This window comes from Ascidia mentula, chromosome 3 (genome assembly GCF_947561715.1).
Source record: "Ascidia mentula chromosome 3, kaAscMent1.1, whole genome shotgun sequence".
Lineage (NCBI taxonomy): Eukaryota > Metazoa > Chordata > Ascidiacea > Phlebobranchia > Ascidiidae > Ascidia > Ascidia mentula.
Window position 1 is genome coordinate 13687434 of NC_138568.1, and position 17442 is coordinate 13704875.

General features: G+C 35.8%; 1 protein-coding gene across 5 annotated transcripts; it reads left to right on the top strand.

Moving 5' to 3' along the window:
• Positions 1 to 418: 418 nt before the first annotated feature.
• On the top strand, positions 419 to 12214 carry LOC145893960 (uncharacterized). 5 transcript variants are annotated; one of them, XM_082982372.1, is made up of 23 exons: positions 419 to 622; positions 796 to 972; positions 1182 to 1202; positions 1972 to 2135; positions 2302 to 2413; positions 3874 to 3924; positions 4481 to 4630; positions 5250 to 5408; positions 6179 to 6298; positions 6360 to 6423; positions 6734 to 6934; positions 7624 to 7775; positions 8006 to 8194; positions 8315 to 8386; positions 8595 to 8830; positions 8933 to 9475; positions 9722 to 9859; positions 9934 to 10040; positions 10121 to 10294; positions 10403 to 10514; positions 10586 to 10797; positions 10866 to 11203; positions 11492 to 12214. In XM_082982372.1, exons 1-23 carry the CDS (start codon positions 478 to 480, stop codon positions 11509 to 11511), a joined length of 3657 nt encoding a protein of 1218 aa, XP_082838498.1. In that variant the 5' UTR covers positions 419 to 477; the 3' UTR covers positions 11512 to 12214. The 5 variants fall into 5 exon arrangements, with proteins under 5 accessions (XP_082838498.1, XP_082838502.1, XP_082838501.1 ...); XM_082982376.1 differs by lacking the exon at positions 5250 to 5408; XM_082982375.1 differs by lacking the exon at positions 3874 to 3924.
• The last annotated feature ends 5228 nt before the right edge of the window (positions 12215 to 17442 follow it).

Consider the following 17442-nt stretch of genomic DNA (forward strand, 5'->3'; position numbering starts at 1 on the left):
TCTGAAAAAGTTTGTATGTATTTTAAAACTTAATGCTTTTAAAGGTCGTTCTATGCTTTTTACAAATAAGAAAACTTGTGTGATGTGGTTAGACTACCCCTGGAAAACAGTTACTCTGATCGATTAATGAACTATTGCTCAATTAGTGAATTTAAAGAACGAGTTTGTATTAGGAAGACTTAATTAGTGATTAGATCATGCACTTGTCTTGCCAGACTAAATGCGTTTAGTTAGATGCTGTGGTAATGGTTACTGGTAAGTATCCTGTTGTGTAGTTCAGGCTGATTTAACAAGAGCACTAGATTGATTGTACAAAATCTGCTTGTTTTATGTGGATTTAAAAGTTGTTAAAATGTTGTGTAGGCTATACTCAGTGAAGATACCATCCTGTAAACTGAAATAATCTTGTTTTAGTTTGTAGTTAGGTAATGTTGTTGCAAGTACTGTGAGTGTATTTTTTGGTTTTTATGCTTGAATATGGATATGCCAACAGAAAAAAGTAGTGAAGAACAAACGAGCCACCAATTGGATAATAACGATGTAAGCACAGCATCCAATAAAGTGTCAAACCCTGTTCCCTTTGCTCTTCACATGGAAAGCAACGGAAATAAAAATCAATCAGGTACAAATTATTGTTATTTTTGTTTTCCTATTCAGTAACTGCTTCCAAGCTCATTATGAAAAGAAATTGTTACTGTCAGTGAAACCAGTAAGCAAATGAATTAAACAAATAAGCGGCAAGAAGGCATAAACAACAATTTGTTTGTAAAATGTATTATTATTGTCTATTCGCAGATACTGTAGATGAGCACGTATCCAACCTCCCGAAGACTCACCATGATGTCAGAGCACCGTATGCCCAACCAGTACTGGATGCTTCCAAGCTCAACCAAAGTACATTAAAGCGCTCCAGTGTTGATGAAAGAATAGCACTTGTCAGGGAAAGGCGCTTGATGCAACAAAAAGCATTAGGTAGGAAAAAACTCTTTATGTACATGTGGTATTTAATATATTTTCCAACTAAATTTGAAAGTCAAGTAAGGGTTGTTTGTCTGCTGACATTGTGAAAATAAAGCAAAGCATTTGTACTTGTACAAACAAAGTTGTATTAAAAACTCTGCTTGGGGGTTAATTGAGATGTTTTTTATCGTGATACACTATTTCATAATATGTTTTTTCAGAAATCACCAAAAACCCGACAGGTTTGTTGTGAATTTATGCATGTATGTAACAACCATGTATGCATCTTACAAACACTTGATAGCAATATTAAACTGTACACAGAATCAGTGACTGGTGTATAACTTGTATGAATGTACCAGTTGTTCTGACTACTAACGCATTTGCTCAATAGTCTGATGTGTACCAAGGGCATGGGCACTTTATCCTTGGAATGATAATAAAGGTCTATTTTTTCAGACTCAGCTTGAAGAAAATGTATAATATTTTCTTGCATGTAACTGTCATATTTAAAGTGTTGACACAGCTTTTACTAGCATGTCATCGTTAAATTTTTAGTGCAGTGCCTTTTATATATGTCTGATTTAAAAAGTATAATATATTATATACCATACATAAGGTATATATACTATGCAATATGCTTAGTGTGGAATTTTCCATTTAAGTTTTTTATACTGTTGCTTTTAAATCGATAACACTCTATTATTGTATTTGTATCATTTTATGTGAGCCAGCAAAAAAGGCCCAAAGGTTTATTTTTACCATATATTATGTCATAATTTACTCCAAAATGGCAATGCTGCTTTTACCTTTGTAAGTTGGTTGTTTGAACATGACTTCAAAGTGTTGGGCCAACATTACCTCACTTACTTATAACCTTGGCCTGTTCCATTGCATGCAATGAATTTAGCAGAAGGTCAACCGTATACTTTATATTCCAATTTCAAATACCCGAGTATGTTGTTGATGTGTTTGTAGAAAAATTTATCTTAAGCATGTTTGCTTATGCAGAAGAAGAATTTCAACTTAGACGTGCTAAGGACGATGCTGCCTATTCGAAGTGGGAACAAACGCAAGATGAGCGTAAAAAAAAGATGGAGGAGAATCGAGAAAAGGAAGAAAAAAGACGGAAGGAAGTAGAGATTAGGAAAAAGCAACACATTGATGGAGAAAAAGTAAAACTGTTAATAACTTGATAAAAACTTATTAATAACTGATGATAAGTTCTAACAGGTCAAGACATTGTACACTTCTGTCTGCCGCTCAATGATTATATTATTGCTCATTGCTTCTAAATAACTGTTAATTTATAGTAAACTTGTTGTGATATGTATATTTTAGAAAAGAGCTGAAGCCATTGTTGCACGAACCGAACAACAGGCTACTGTTGTTTTGCGACAAAAAAGAGGTGCATCAATCGACCGCAAGAAACGATGGTCTTGGGGTGCTGGAGGTAGTATGCTTATGCATGTTTAAGATTTAAAATTAAGATGGTTGCATGATCTATTCTTCAACCGAAATTTCTTGATTAAACCTTAGTTAATTGCTGTTCTTCATTTAATGTTGGACTATTTTAGGCATTAATAATTTATTGATTTCTAGTTACAATGTAAAAACCTAATTAAACTGATTTTGTAAACAACTGGCCCACTATTAATCAATAAGTATTTCTTATTTAGCTTTTGCATGTTTATTGCATACGTTTACACACTCCGCTGTTTTTTTCCACTGATTGAGTTTTAACTGCTGTGTTTTTTTAGATGTGTCCGCATGACATTTAAATTCTGTTTATAACCCATGTAACAAGCACTCTATAATAACAGTGTTTCAGTGAAATGCATGTTTTTCATATTAATAAGGCTATGGGGGTGGTGGCAGTGGGGGAATCACCTATGCTACAGCAGTGGACACTGCACCTGGACCCTTCCACTACTTAGACCCATCCCGAATGACAAAGCATAGGCGCCAGTCTGGTAAACTACAAGCTCACTGTGTTGTTAATTAATTACCTTAGTCAATGGATATGTGGGCACAGTTATTTCATCCAATGATGTTGCTATGAAAACAAATCAAAATGATTTTTTTTGTTTTTATCCATCCCTTTAGAAATTTGTTGCATGTCAATATAATTATTGCATGTTCAGAGCTTTTCTTGTAAGACACATTATTAACTTCAGATAATGTGCCATGGTTCTATTGAAATAACTAAATGATGAATGTGAAATGAACATGCTAAAAATAGCTTTTTTAGATAAACTGGTGTGTCATATCTGACAATAAAAGTTTGAATTAGGTCACGATATAGATAGTTTCAAAGTTTAAATTATATTGTCATATTACAGAGTACAAATGTTTGGCTTGATTTTCTCTCTTAATTCTCATGTTCTGATATAATGACTGTTTGACACTTTTCTGGCTTGTTCACCATTTATGTATGGTTGAAACCACTTATGTTGTTACAATCATTAGTCTGAAATGCATTTTTTCTATGTCAAATGTTTCTACAAAGGATAAGTGCACCGCAACAACAAATTAAAAACTACTCAAAAAACACATATGTATTGTATTACAATAACCTTGTACACTTGTATGCTTCATCACTAACAGCATGTCTTGCATGCATTTGGTTTTTGGTCAGGTTTGGGTGCACGCAGGCCTTTGTCTATGACTGCAAGTAACCTTGATTTATCACAATTCATGCTTGGTGAGTGACAGTATTGCTTATACCCATATTTCTCACCAACAAGCTTTAAGTTACAATTCTACACCACTTAGTATATACCTTGTATTTTACTGTGAGGAACTTTCTATTTATGTTGCATTGTGTTTGGTTTTCATGTTTTCTTATTTTACTACCAACTTGAGACATGGTATTGATGTGAAACACTTTTTATCTTTGGTGTTTGTTTACAGGCGATGGTGATAAGCGTAATGAAGATGGTGGTAGTGGCCCTGTTAGCTATGGTTGGTAGATTGCATGGTGTGCTTTGAATGCTTAGTGATAGCTCAAATATCTGTAATGCTCTTAACAGTATAGTTTCAAGTGTTTTAAATGGCAAGTTCATTTGCCCTATAGAGACATTTCAAGTGTTTCTGTGTCTGTTATATTTTACTTAACTTTATAAAATGTGTTTGTTAAACCTGTATTTTTGCACCCTGCTTTAATTCACTTATTTTGTAGTAACATTAACTATTAAACTATTTTATAACACTGATGGTTCTTTAGGACCAGACATTGTTAATTTACACTTAATGAGAAAAATATTCACAGCAAATGGCATTTAATAATAATAATGACAGTTTTGAAGAACCTATATGCCTTTTATCAATGAGTATTTAGTTGTTAACCTATTTTATGGCATGTCATAGAGTGTTACAGAATATTGATAGTCACTACCTAAGCTACATATACAAGTATCAGAGGTACAAAATTTGCTAAAGTGTGCCTAAAGTCAACTTTTGACATAATTTATATTACACTGTATATATATATGGTAAAAAAAGATAATGTGTTTTTAAGGCTCTCCAAGTAATTCTTCCCACATTGAGCGTGATGATAGATTTTCCAAAAGCCCCCTTCTTGTGGGGACAGCTCACATGGCATTTGCCTCTGGCCTGCGGTCATATGATTCATCACCAGTCAGTAACACAAGCAAGCATTCATCTCCAGGTACTGTAACAAACTATTCAGCACAAAGTTTTGTTTACCTTGTCAAATTATTATTGCAGCCAATCGTGATAATTATTTACTACCTTATCTTTAGAAATTTGTTTTTTGATGAATTGAAAAGCTTTGTTACTATCAATGCATTTGTGTTGCATTCGTGGTTATGTATATTCATTTGTATGAACGCCTATATATATTATATTATTGTTGTTAAAGTAATGTCAAGTACTTCAAATGAACCTGGAAGTTCTTGTACAAACAATACATATTGTAACAAAAATGGTTGCGTGATACAGTGCACGCGCACTTGTGTCTATTTGCACGTCTACTGTGGTTGTGTGAATTTCATTACCAGCAAGTTTGTGTACTGTGTGGATGTGACATGGCAAACAAATTGTTACTAAACAATTAACTTTTTCTGTCACAATTGTTCACTGTTTTTGGTGTTACCCAATGCAAAAGTGTGTTTATCTTCACAATGTAAATTTTTATGCTAGTATTAAGCTGTACACTTAAAACAGATGTATTTAAAAAAATTACATGTTTGTAAATAATTAGATCTAGATATCGTTATTCAAGTCACTGAATTGAGTTACTAAAAGTTATAAAAATGCCACACTAGCATCCACATCAAGAGCTGCAAGGGCGCGTTCCAGTGATACTCGGACTAAGTCAAAAAGTTCAAATAATTCTGTTACTGGTGATGGACCCACAAACAAAGTGTCCACGAGGGGTCGCTCACCTACAACTAGAAGGACTGAAGGCAATAAAAAGCCTAAAGGTCTGTTCTTACCGATGTTAATGGAAATGCCTTTGTTTCTGTATTGTTTTTATATGCATGGGCACCAGTTTAAAAAGCATGAACACTTGTTTTATTGATTTCCTCTTCTGCATGACAGTTCTTGAATAAGGTGAAACGAATTGGTTGAGTTTGCCACAGTTTTCAGCATGAAATTGATGTTGTGTCATCTTGACTTAGGTCTGCAGTATGAATTCTTCCAAATTAGGTGTTGACAGCTGAAAAATGTATTCAAACCCAAGAAATAATGTCTGTACTTGTGCACAAAGGCTACCTTCTTCAGCAAACCATCTTTTAGTTGCATGCAATTTCAAGTTCTTATGTAAATTGATGCAAGTTTTGGATCGACAACTGCATTTGGTCAAGCCAGCTTGTATTTGGAATGCATGTTCTGGATAGAATGTGGTGTAACAAGCTTACAATTGGCTACTCTTTTCTAATACATTGGGAAACTGTGATTCTTAGTTTGTTTATGAGCAATATTTCTTTTTACTTTTGTGTGAAGCATACAAATTTCGTTTCAGAATATTGTTGACTACACCTTTTTTGACTTTCCTAGTTCTTTTGCTAAACCTTTGTGTATAAACATATAGAACTAAATCTATATAAAAAAGTACCCTAATATCTTAATTAGTATTCATTTAAATAATCTGAGCATTTTGATACAAAAGGTTTTAAAAAAATTTTATGAGACTCTTTAACAAACTTGTATATTCAAAGCTTAATGTAACATTTTCTATTCTCTGTAATAGTAACAACATCTCCACAACTTACTGAACCAACGCTTCTAAGTGCAAGGTTGCTTGCTCCGACAAAGTCTTCAATGGCTCGCTCTAAACAAGCAGAGGCTCCTGATTCTGCTTCTCTTCCAGGTAAGAGTTGCAATGATGCTCAACTGCATAATGGAAGTTTATTTTATTACATTGTTTGTAGCCACGTCAGTAAGAAGTCGAAGCAATGATCGCCGACAGTCCAAAGATCAACCCTCATCTGCCAGGTATACCATAAATAATGATAAATGTTTAGAATATACTCTTATTATCATAAAGGCAACTTCCAGAATTAAAATATATAAATAGTCAGAATTTTGGTTGCCTGACCGGGTAATCACTGGTTCTATAGTTGCATTTGCTACTTTATTTCCCACAGTATCTGTAATTTATGCAGTAGTGTGTATTGCAAAATACACTGATTTGATATGATTAATAACATCACAGCTGAATACTTTGGTTTGTCTTCTACTTGTTCATTATTATGCTGCTATTTGTGTCCTAAAAAACTGTCATGGCTGTAATGTTTCCATTTAGATCTGACACAAGCAGCAATTCATCCACCACAATGTCACCAAGGGGTCAAATATCAACGACTCCAACTTCTCGAACCATGGGTAGGACACCATCCCCCTCATTGTATAAACAGCGCTCCCAGAAGACTCCCACACTTCAGTCATCTTCTTCCCCAAACTTGTCGCAAAGACAAAGAGGCCAATCACCCCAACTACGCAATGGGTAAGAAAATACCAAAAGTGTTACAGTCACCAACGAGTCAGAAATTAGCTTGTAATATGTCGAATCAACACAATGAACATTAAAATTTTGTCATATTGTGTTACCATCCATGCAATTTTGGGGGTGGGTTTGTCAGCATACTTGATACCTTTACTACAGTTAAAAATATTTTTTCACAGGCCACATGGTGGTACACTAAGTTTGTAAAACTATCCCTCAGACAAATTAGAATTATATTATACCTTGGTGTTGTTTGAAAAAAATGCTGTACAATAGTTAGTAGCCTCTTTAGCAAAATCAGACCAAACAGGCTAAGTTACAAGCTACATAATGTTTATTTTTAAATTATGTCATGGGCCATATGCAGACCTGCTTAAAATGAATACACATCCCTTGACTGTTGTTACCCAATAGCATGTACACTCTCTTGTACAGTTGGACTGATCGAAAGAATGACAAATGCAAATCTGTGCAAGCATACTTTAAAGATTATTTATTTTAAAACCTTAGTTTTGTATTGGCATTATTGCCTGCTTTCTTTAATTTCCAGTTGTTGCGCCACTGCAAATATTTACGTTATTCACAATGAAATATCAATGTAGAATATATTGTTGTTTCTAAAACCAATCAATAGATAATAGCCTGTTGACCTAGAAAAATCAAACTTGATTTGAAACAATTTTGTCCAGACCAAGACGTGCACCTTCACCTGCACTGAAAACTAAAGAAAATTCTGCAACCAAAGAAAGCAAAGCACCCAGTAGAGGAACTTCACCTGCACGTCAGCAATCTCCATCCACATTAAGGTCTTCCTCTGCATCAAAGCAAACTCCAATTCGAGGTGAATTTCATGAGACAGAAGTTTAATTGTGACTGACGTTTATTGCTGCAACAACACACTCTGAGGAAAACTGCTAAAAACATTGACATTTTATTTATTTATTTATAAGGCGTTTCGGCAAAAACTTCATCAGTTAAAAATGGCCAGTTTCATAGTCTTTCGAATTCTGAAAAAATCAATTATTAGTGTTCCTAATACACCCTGGCTGCTACATTCCTTATTTGTTTAAGATGCCAAACTACAACCCAGCAAATCCACGCCACCAGCTATTAAGCAACCATTAAAGCAGGGAATTACACTTGGAAAAAAATCTGGTACATCTCCTGTTGTTTTATCAAAAGCCAATCCTAAAAAGAGTAAAGACCAAAAGGCTCAGTCGGTAACATCAGCTAAGCCAAAAGCGAAAGAAGCTAGTAAAGGTACTTAGTTATACTCATTAAGTACATGTGCCAATGTTACATCTATTTATAGACTCTGCTGGAAAATGGTAATCTCCAAGGGTTAACAAGGTGAAAATAATGGCTTTCTTATTATTGCAGAACAAGCAACATCCGTGAAGACAAATACTGATGTTGCTGTTACGCTTGCGGAAACAGATGTTAAACTAAATGGTATATAGAGTTGCACTGATCTGTAATCAAAGTTTGCAATGTATTTTTGGTTACATTTAACTTGTGTGTGTTGCAATTGTCCTATGAATATATTTTTTGTCAGTAGTTATATTTTCTTTACATAGTTTTACATATGTATTGTTTATTTCTATATTTATTGACATGATGGACACAACGGTTGATAACACAGTAAAAACTTTCTTGTCAGATCAACCAAAGTCCAACAAGGAAGAAGTATCAACTGTCATCACAGATCCTTCTACTACAATAAACAATCATACCCAACAGAATGTTGCTAAGGACCTTGGCAGCACAATTGAAAAAGAATCATTATCCACAGTAGAAAATGAAGTTGTTGTGGAGGAAGTTGAGCAACCAAGTGCAGAAGTTAAGGAGGAAGTCTTCCAACCTATTAAGCAAGCCAATACCGATACCATGCAAGAAGTAGGTGCAACATTTTCGATTAGTTTGTGTTTGGTGGAACATTATCCTATTACATGTTTAGTATTGTAGTTGCTCACATTTAAAGTAACCTTTCTTTTAAAGACAGGAAAAGCTGAAGAAAGTGAAATCATCAAAATTGAAGAAAAACAACCAGAAAATACTGATGAGCAAACAGCTGAAATTGCCAGAAATGGGGACACTAAGAAAGCTATCGCTGAAAAAGTAGAGGAAAAAGATATAGAACTCCATGGTCCCAGTACTACTGTTGCTGCAGTTGAACCTGAAAATATTATGTCTTCCAATGAAGAGACTGTAATTACAACTCCTGAAGCTTCAGAAGCAGGGACTGGACAACCTGATTCGAAAGTCGAAATTCCTGCTCCGATAACTGAGAAAGTTGATGATGTCATAGCACCTGAAGTTATATCCCCTCGAAATGAAGATAGGACTGATAATGAAAACAATGACGTAGTGGAAAAGGCAGATGTTGAATTGTGTGAGAAGCTGGTTGTGGAGGAAAAGGATGAGGTTGCAGTGGGAGAGGATGAGAAGGAACAACGGAAGATCACAGAAGACTTGGAGGAAGAATCCACATCAGTGGAAAGTAGTAGCATGAATACTCCTTCTCCCGTCCTGGAACAAGCAGTAAGAACTTAAACATTTTATACTTTTTCCATTCCATTAGGAGGTTAATAACATGACAAATGTGTAATATTTGACAACTAATGGGGATTTTATGCAAACTTTATTTTCAGTATCCCCATTTATCACTGGAAACAAATCTGGTCAACCAGTTTCAAACTCTTTCGTTATGGCAATTATTTGCTTGCTATAATTTCATGAAAACTATAGATAAGTTATACAGTAATCTACAAAATTTACTTTTTGTAGGTTGAGAAAAGTCAAGAGGTTGGTGAAAAAATTCAGACTCAAGCCTTGAAAGAGAATCAAGTGACCACACATGATAAGCAACCAATATGTGAACCAAAACCTGAAGCTCCTGTAAATGAAACCAAGAAAAGAGAAAAAGTATTAAGCATTTCCAGACACAGAAATAAAAGTTGGTCAACTTTAATTTATTATTTAACTTGTTTTTTTTGTAGAAACTTACTCCAGAAGAACAAGCTTATAAAGAAGCAATGGCGGCAAAAAGAAAAGAAGCCAAAGAAAAAAGAGAGAAAGAAGAACAGGAGAGACAAGAAAGAAAAAAGTATGATACTTTGTTTCTGTGTAATTAATTATTGAAATCAGATAAAATTGTTTGATATTTGATAACTTTGTGTTTAACAGACTTGCTGCTGAAGAAAGTGCTCGTCGGGTTGAGATCGCTCGCCAGATGGCGGAGGAAGCAAAAGTTGAGGAAGAAAAACGATTGGAGGAGGAAAGAAGAATCCAGGAAGAAGAGGAAATGAAGAAGAAACAAGAAGCGGATGAGTTAGCAAGAAAGCACGAGGAATTCATCAAGTATGTGTTGGATCGAATGTTAATGACAGTAGTTGAAGTAGTATACTTGAAGTAGGAGGGGTAACAAGAATATTAGCATGCAGTGCTAAACTGAACTAAAATGTTTAGAGAGCAAAAGGAGAGAGTTGAACAACGAGCTAAAGAAGAAGCAGAAAAAGCGAGAAAGGAAAGAAACCTCGCCGCCCAAAAGAAAGAAGACGAGAGGCTGCAAAGAAAGAAGGTTTGTAGTTTTGATTAGTTTTAAGCTTTTTCGTGCATGTTCTTGTACCAAACCTTTTATTTCAATTTCAGCGTCTTGAGATGATAATGCGGCGAACTCGTGGTGGTGATTCCCCCACTCCAAACGCGGACACCTCACCAAGCCACACAGCTCCCTCTGGCGAGAGTTCGCCTTCCAACCTAACACCCACTGGTGGGCGCTCGCCTCACAATTCGCTTACACCTGATCGGACAGAATCTCCAGCTGCAATCGAAACCCAAACTGTGCTTTCAGAATCTGAGAGGTTTTTTAGGCAGTTTATTATGACCTGTGTTGTTTGAGCAACCTTATCTGATAAAATTATTTTTTTAGCACTTCAAACATAGAGTTTCCTGCGGTAAATCCTGTTTATAACGAAGCACCTAAACCGCTGCCGCATGAGGACGATACAGAGAACTCTACAAACTTGGACGAAAACGAAATTTCCACAATTGTCCTCACCGAAATGGACCGCCCAAACGGAAGTGACGTAACGTCCGAGGTACCTGAACCAATATTAGCGTTTGTGCCGAAGATTAATGGGGCGCCGGAGGAAAGTTCTTTTGTGCCCGTGAAGGAGCAGAACGGTCGAGCGTTTGAACTTGATGAAAATTCCAGCAAAGAAGGTTTCACAGAACAGCAGTATTCAAAAATCCAGGAGGTTCCAACTGGTATGTGTTATTTAAAAAAAATAACTGCATGGTATGTGGTATTTATTGTTATTATTAATTCATTTTGAGGAATAATTTGTTACGATATGCTGTGATGTCAGTGACCACGGTTTGTTTGCACGAAAAAAAACAACATTTTTTTAAAAATGTGCATACCCCGCATTGTTCATCTATGTTTAAGCAGGAAGACGCTAAAATCAACTCTCCATTAGATTGCAACCCCGTCTCCAAAACTACTTGATATATTGACCAAATCCTTAATCTTAAATATTCGTGTATTTTTTACAGGGAATCTTTTGGATTTGTAATTTAAAAATCGCTTCATTGAAAAGACGATTGACTTTATCGTTTCTGTATATCGAAGAAGGAAACTTCATCCCCAAAAAATTCTGTCTGTCGGCAGACTCTCGCAAAATGCCATGAAACGAGTCATGTGTTAATTAGCCAACTCTTTCGCAGAGTGTTCCAATTTCAAATCAGTATAAGAGTTCTTCGTGTTAAATCTACAGAGTAGCATTATGCAACCACTCGAAGCTTGTTCGCAGTAGTTCTAATGTCGCTTGCATTGGTGTAAAGAGCTGGTGCTTTTCGCTTAATCGCATTAAACTAATTTTTACTGCGCTATAATTCACGTCCATTAATGCTCTTCCTGCACCTTAATCATCAATGACGCCAGTGGTTATTTAAGTAACAACCGGTGTTTCCTTTGTTCTGTATCATTTTTCGTGTGTTTAGTTGTTTTGTCTTAATCCCAACTCATTCTGTGATACTCGTGTTTCTTTTCCCGAGCCACTGACAAAAAAAATAAGTAGAATTAATTTGTTCGTCCCAATTCTATTTTTCTCCTGTATCTTTCAAATGTATTCTTTTGAAAATTTTGGTTTGCTCTAGCATCACCTTTTCACCTCTGATCGATTCTGTTTTGTCAAAATTGTTCTTTAAACTTAAATCGCTGTTTCTTATTCGTGCTTCGTTTGGCAATAGTCCAATAAAAAGTTTTGTATTTCAAAATGAAAACGACGACTTACCACCCATAACCGCTGCGGGCAAGTTTTATTACATAATGTGTTTGTTGTTCAATGAGACGCCATAAGGAAACAGTGTCCCAAAAAAATACTGTTTTGGGCTCATCGTGTAGAAATCCCTTCTGGAAGAATTGGATAGGTCGTGCAAGCACGTTTGTGCCTGGCACAAGAAAAGCGACATAGAGAGTCGGATGATGTTTCGAGGTACCAAGAGTTGAACACTCTCGGTGGTGGACTTTTTTTAGATTAAGATTGTTTTAAATACAACAAAGCAAAATCTAAGCAAACGCATGGCAGAGCGATAGGTGCAGGTCTCGTCCAAAAGACGCTAATGTCCAATCCAATCGTTTGTGACGAGTCGACTGATCGGTTAGAAACCGAGGTAACGCATTCTACTGATGAACGGCATCTTCGGAAAAATCGAATACACATGTCGATTAATGCAAAGCAACAACACAATACATATTAGATAATGGTATTTGTAATCAGTTGTTCTATTTTGGTTTTACCTTTTCATTAAATTTTGTAATATTGTTTTTAGCTTACAAGTATTTCACAATGTGGAAAATAGTGCGGAAACAATAATAATGCGTTGGATTATACCAAGCAATGCAAGGTGTATAAATGGAATTGGGTGAGTGGCAATGTGGGGACAGTTGCCTTTACCCATTAGAGCCCAAGGGTATACTGAGCGACAGAAAAAAATAATATATAGCGTTTTGTTGCGTTGATGGGTCAAAATTTGAGATGTTTGACCGTTAACCCCCATTTTGTAGTGGGGCCACCTGTAATCCATTGGACTCTGAAGGATACACAATAAAAAATTTAACTTTTCTAATTTTGTCCAAACTAGTTAAACTATATATGCATTTCTTTAGTAGTACAAGTAACAACCTGAATGAAATCGAGGTAATATTTTACTATGTTTAATCAAACAACTAATTTTTAGACCCCCACTACGTGTCATTTTCGTGTTTCACAGGTTCATATGGGCAGAAAACTTTTTTTTTCAGTATTTGAAGCTAAACAACGCCTTATTTAGGTGCGTGTTGATGCTGCCCAAGTTGTAACAGCTACATTTATTGGTCAATGATTATTTATACCAGTAAAATGTGAAATAACCTACGCAAATAGCTAGATCACCAAGCATAAAAAAAACCTGACCCGAAATCGAGACAATAGATGATGCACGTATTATTTCTAGTATCATGTGATGCTGTTATGTAATACTATTCATTGAAAAGCTTAAAAACATGATTCATAACACTATGTCCCATAGACGAAATTATAAGGTGTGCCGTTTCCTAAAAATACGTGCTACGAATACCTACTTTGTTATAGGTGCTATACAAGGCCTTAGCTCAAGGATTACCAACATTATTTGCAAATTGTTCACCAATTGAGTGGTATTTTTACATATGTAGATGTAGCTTATCAAGCACTTTTACGTTTCCTCCCGGTGTTTTTTTTTATTTTATTTTTTATTTTATTTTACACAATTACGCTACCACAATTCACACATAAGAAGCAGACCGAAAAGTTAAAAAAAACATGACAAATTACGTTGAGTACTTTAGACAGTATGCGACCATTTAATTTTATGCAAATATAAAGTATTTCTTTTTTTTGCTAGGTTAAATTCACAGTTACGTAGATTCTTCAAAAAAAGCACAAATTTCGTTAAGGTCGGGTTCGTTTCCGCATATTTGCTACTGTAAATCACATATCTGGCACATAACAACGCACAATTTAAAAAAAGTTTACTTGGCAAATCAGAATGCATTCCAAAAAGTTTTTCTGCATCTGTTAAAATTAAATTTTGTCTTATTCTAGCACTTAAATATGAAATTACATCCTCCCAGTATACATTTACAATGGGGCATTAACAAAAAAGATGACACACAGTTTCCGCTTCTTGCAAAAAACGCACATGTTACTAATTACTTTCCCAAAAGAATGTAGTTGTTTGTTGGTTGTAACGTCATTGAGATTTAATTTAATTTGGAAGCTTCTTAATTTGGTTTCTATGGTTGATTTGTAGACATTCTTGTAAACAAGGGGCCATGGGGTGTCTTCCCCTAACCTTTTGTCCCAGATGTCTTGTGCTTTTGGTTTAGAGGCTTTATTTTTCAGAAGGGAATAAATGTATTTTGTTTTGTTCAATGCATGCAACGTCTGAATTAAAGTTTTGACACTGGAATTGTGCGGTGGGACGCACTCCATATCCCACTCGGGGGGAAATTTCGAGACAAGCTTGATAAATTCCACGAAATCCTTATTATTGGGCGTTAAGCCATAATTTTTTGCAATCGTATCATATGCAAGATACTCTCCGTTTGTGTTAAGTATGTCTATTGTAAGCCTAGCGTTTTAAAAAGGTGTTTGCAAGCTCCTACGGTGGCTCGCAGGGAACGCAAGGGCAAAATTCGCTTAACCGTGAAGACTCTACTTTTGCATTTCCATTTAAAATCACCTCCAACCAATTTTCGTTGCAAAACGGCTTTTCTATCACCTTCCAAGTTTCATTAACATTGTCGTCGTGGAGTTTTCTAAACCATTTTAAGTTTAGTGCAAGGAGGTAGTTTTCAACATTAATAACGCCGAGTCCGCCTTCGTCTACATCCAAACATATTGTCTCTCTTTTAACTCTTTCCCACTTCGACCCCCAAAGAAATTTAAATATTGGTCGCTTGATTTTTAAAAAAAAGATCGTTAGTTAAGATTATCGGTAATACACTGAATTTATACGTTAAAATTGGAATTACCAGAGATTCAATAATTGCTGTCTTTCCGAGTAGTGTTAAGCCTCTTGACGACCAGAGATTTAATACCACTTGGATTTGTTTAAGAGTGGGATTAAAGTTCCTGTTTACCATAACATTGTTGTCATTTTTTTTGATTGGTATTTCTACCCCAAGATATTTTATTACATTCTCGGGCCATGACAAAACTTCATTTTCCATAGGTTTGAAACGTTCATTTCTTTTTGAACCTATGAAAAAAGCGACGGACTTATTCATGTTTAATTTGCACCCTGACAATTCTCCAAACTCCTCTATTACTTTAAATACCTTATGAAAGTCGTCCTCATCTCCCTTTAAAAAAACGATCGTATCATCTGCAAACATTGAGACTATAAATTCGTGTTGATTAATTGGAATGCCTTGAAAGTTGGCCGTTTTAAGTGCGCTCGCAAGACATTCTATGCATAAAACAAAAAGGGTAGGAGAAAGTGGATCCTTACACCTCGTTTAATTGTGAATTCCGGCGACAAGTGGTTGTTGTTTACTATAATACCGGTCGGTTGCCTGTAAAGGCATGTGATCCAGGATAAGATTTTATTGCCAAACCCAAATATTTTGAGCACCTCGTAGATGAAGTCCCAGCTTATGGTATCAAATGCCTTGTATATGTCCAAGGACAGTATCGCACCAGGGATATTACGAAAATCTGCGAAATCGATTACATCGAACAAAAGGCGAATGTTCGTACCAATATATCTACCAGGTATAAAACCGTTTTGACTGGGAGAAATTAGTTGGTTCAAAACCGATTTTAATCGCGTATTTATGACTTTGGAGGCAATTTTATAATCTACGTTCAGTAGTGTTATCGGCCTGTAACTTGCCGGTAGGAGAGAGTCTTTTCCAGGTTTTGGTATTAATGTTACCACCCGCTGCGCTTGCGTGTTGGAGAGCGCTCCAGTTGCCGTTGTATATTTCCAAGCTGCCATAAACATGTTTTTCAAATTACTCCAAAAGGTTAAATAAAATTCTGCAGGAAAACCATCTAATCCGGGAGGTTTATTTTTTGCCATTTGCATAAGCGCCATGTAAAACTCTTTTTCCGTAATTTCTGTATCTAATTCAATGGCTTGTTCATTTGTTAATTTTGGTAGATCAAGGTTTGCTAATTTACCAGCGGTGGCATTACTATCCAGATTGTTTGCGTTTTGTTTGTACAGCTCTTCGTAAAAATTAACAAGATCAGAGAAGATAAGCTTCTGGTCTGTTGTGATCCCGTTTCCCGACCTTAATTTATCGATGGTTTTCTTTTGGTTGTGCCGTTTCTCTAAGTTTAAAAAGTATTTAGTATTTTTTTCCCCATCTTCGGCCCAACGTGCTCTGCTTCTGACGAATGCGCTTTTAGTTTGGCGCACAAGAAATTCATTTAATTTGTCCTTAAGTTGCGCTAACTTGGTTAGTAAACGTTCGTCTTCCCCCTTTTCAGCTAAAGTATCTTGCACTTTTTTATACGGTTTTCGAATTCATGTAGGGTTGCTAATCTGTTTCTTTTAGCGTTTGAGGCGTGACGAATTGTTTCCCCCTAATCACGGCTTTTAGTGTGTCCCACCTTGTATGTGGATTTGTATCATTTGGTGGATTTTCGCGTTCGAAGTTGGTGACTACTTTAACTATTTTCTCTCTATAGTTGGTATCATCAAGCAGGGATACATTAAACTTCCAGTATCCTCTTCCGCGGGACAGAGGGTTGGTATTAAGTTGTAACGTTATCATACAATGGTCTGACAATATTCCCGGGTCGATATCGGCATTTGTAACATTTGAAGTGAGTTGTTTATCTAACAAAAAGAAATCAATACGTGAGGCGGCGTATGGATTTTTCTGAAATCTCGAGTATTTCTGCAGATTTGGATTTTTTTGTCGAAATATATCTTGCAAGTTTCCTAGAGTTGTATATTGCCCTAACTTTTTCTTCGCATTCCGGTTGACATGTTTATCGGTACCCGATTTGTCGAGATTGTCGTTCAATACTAAGTTAAAATCTCCGCCTATAATGACATGGGCATTTGTTTAGTGATGAAAACAAGTCATCTATAAATTCCGGTTCGTCCCTGTTTGGTCCGTAGACATTGACAAGTTCAATAGCATTAATTGACATTTCAACCATTATGTATCGGCCATCTTGGTCTACTCGAACGTTATTTGTATGTTGCGAAGTTGACTTGTCTAAAAGAATTGCAACGCCTCTACTGTTAGATGTGCAATGTGCCCAAAACGCTTTACCTCCCCATTCCATTTCGCACAACTTAACTTTGTTAACACTGCTATGCGTTTCCTGCAAGAAGGCAATGTTACATTTTTTACTTCGAAAATATTGAAATATCGATTTACGTTTCATTGTGTTGTTTAAACCGCGAACATTTTGCGAAAAGATGTTGAGAGCCATAACTTGTGTTAAAACAAAATTCTC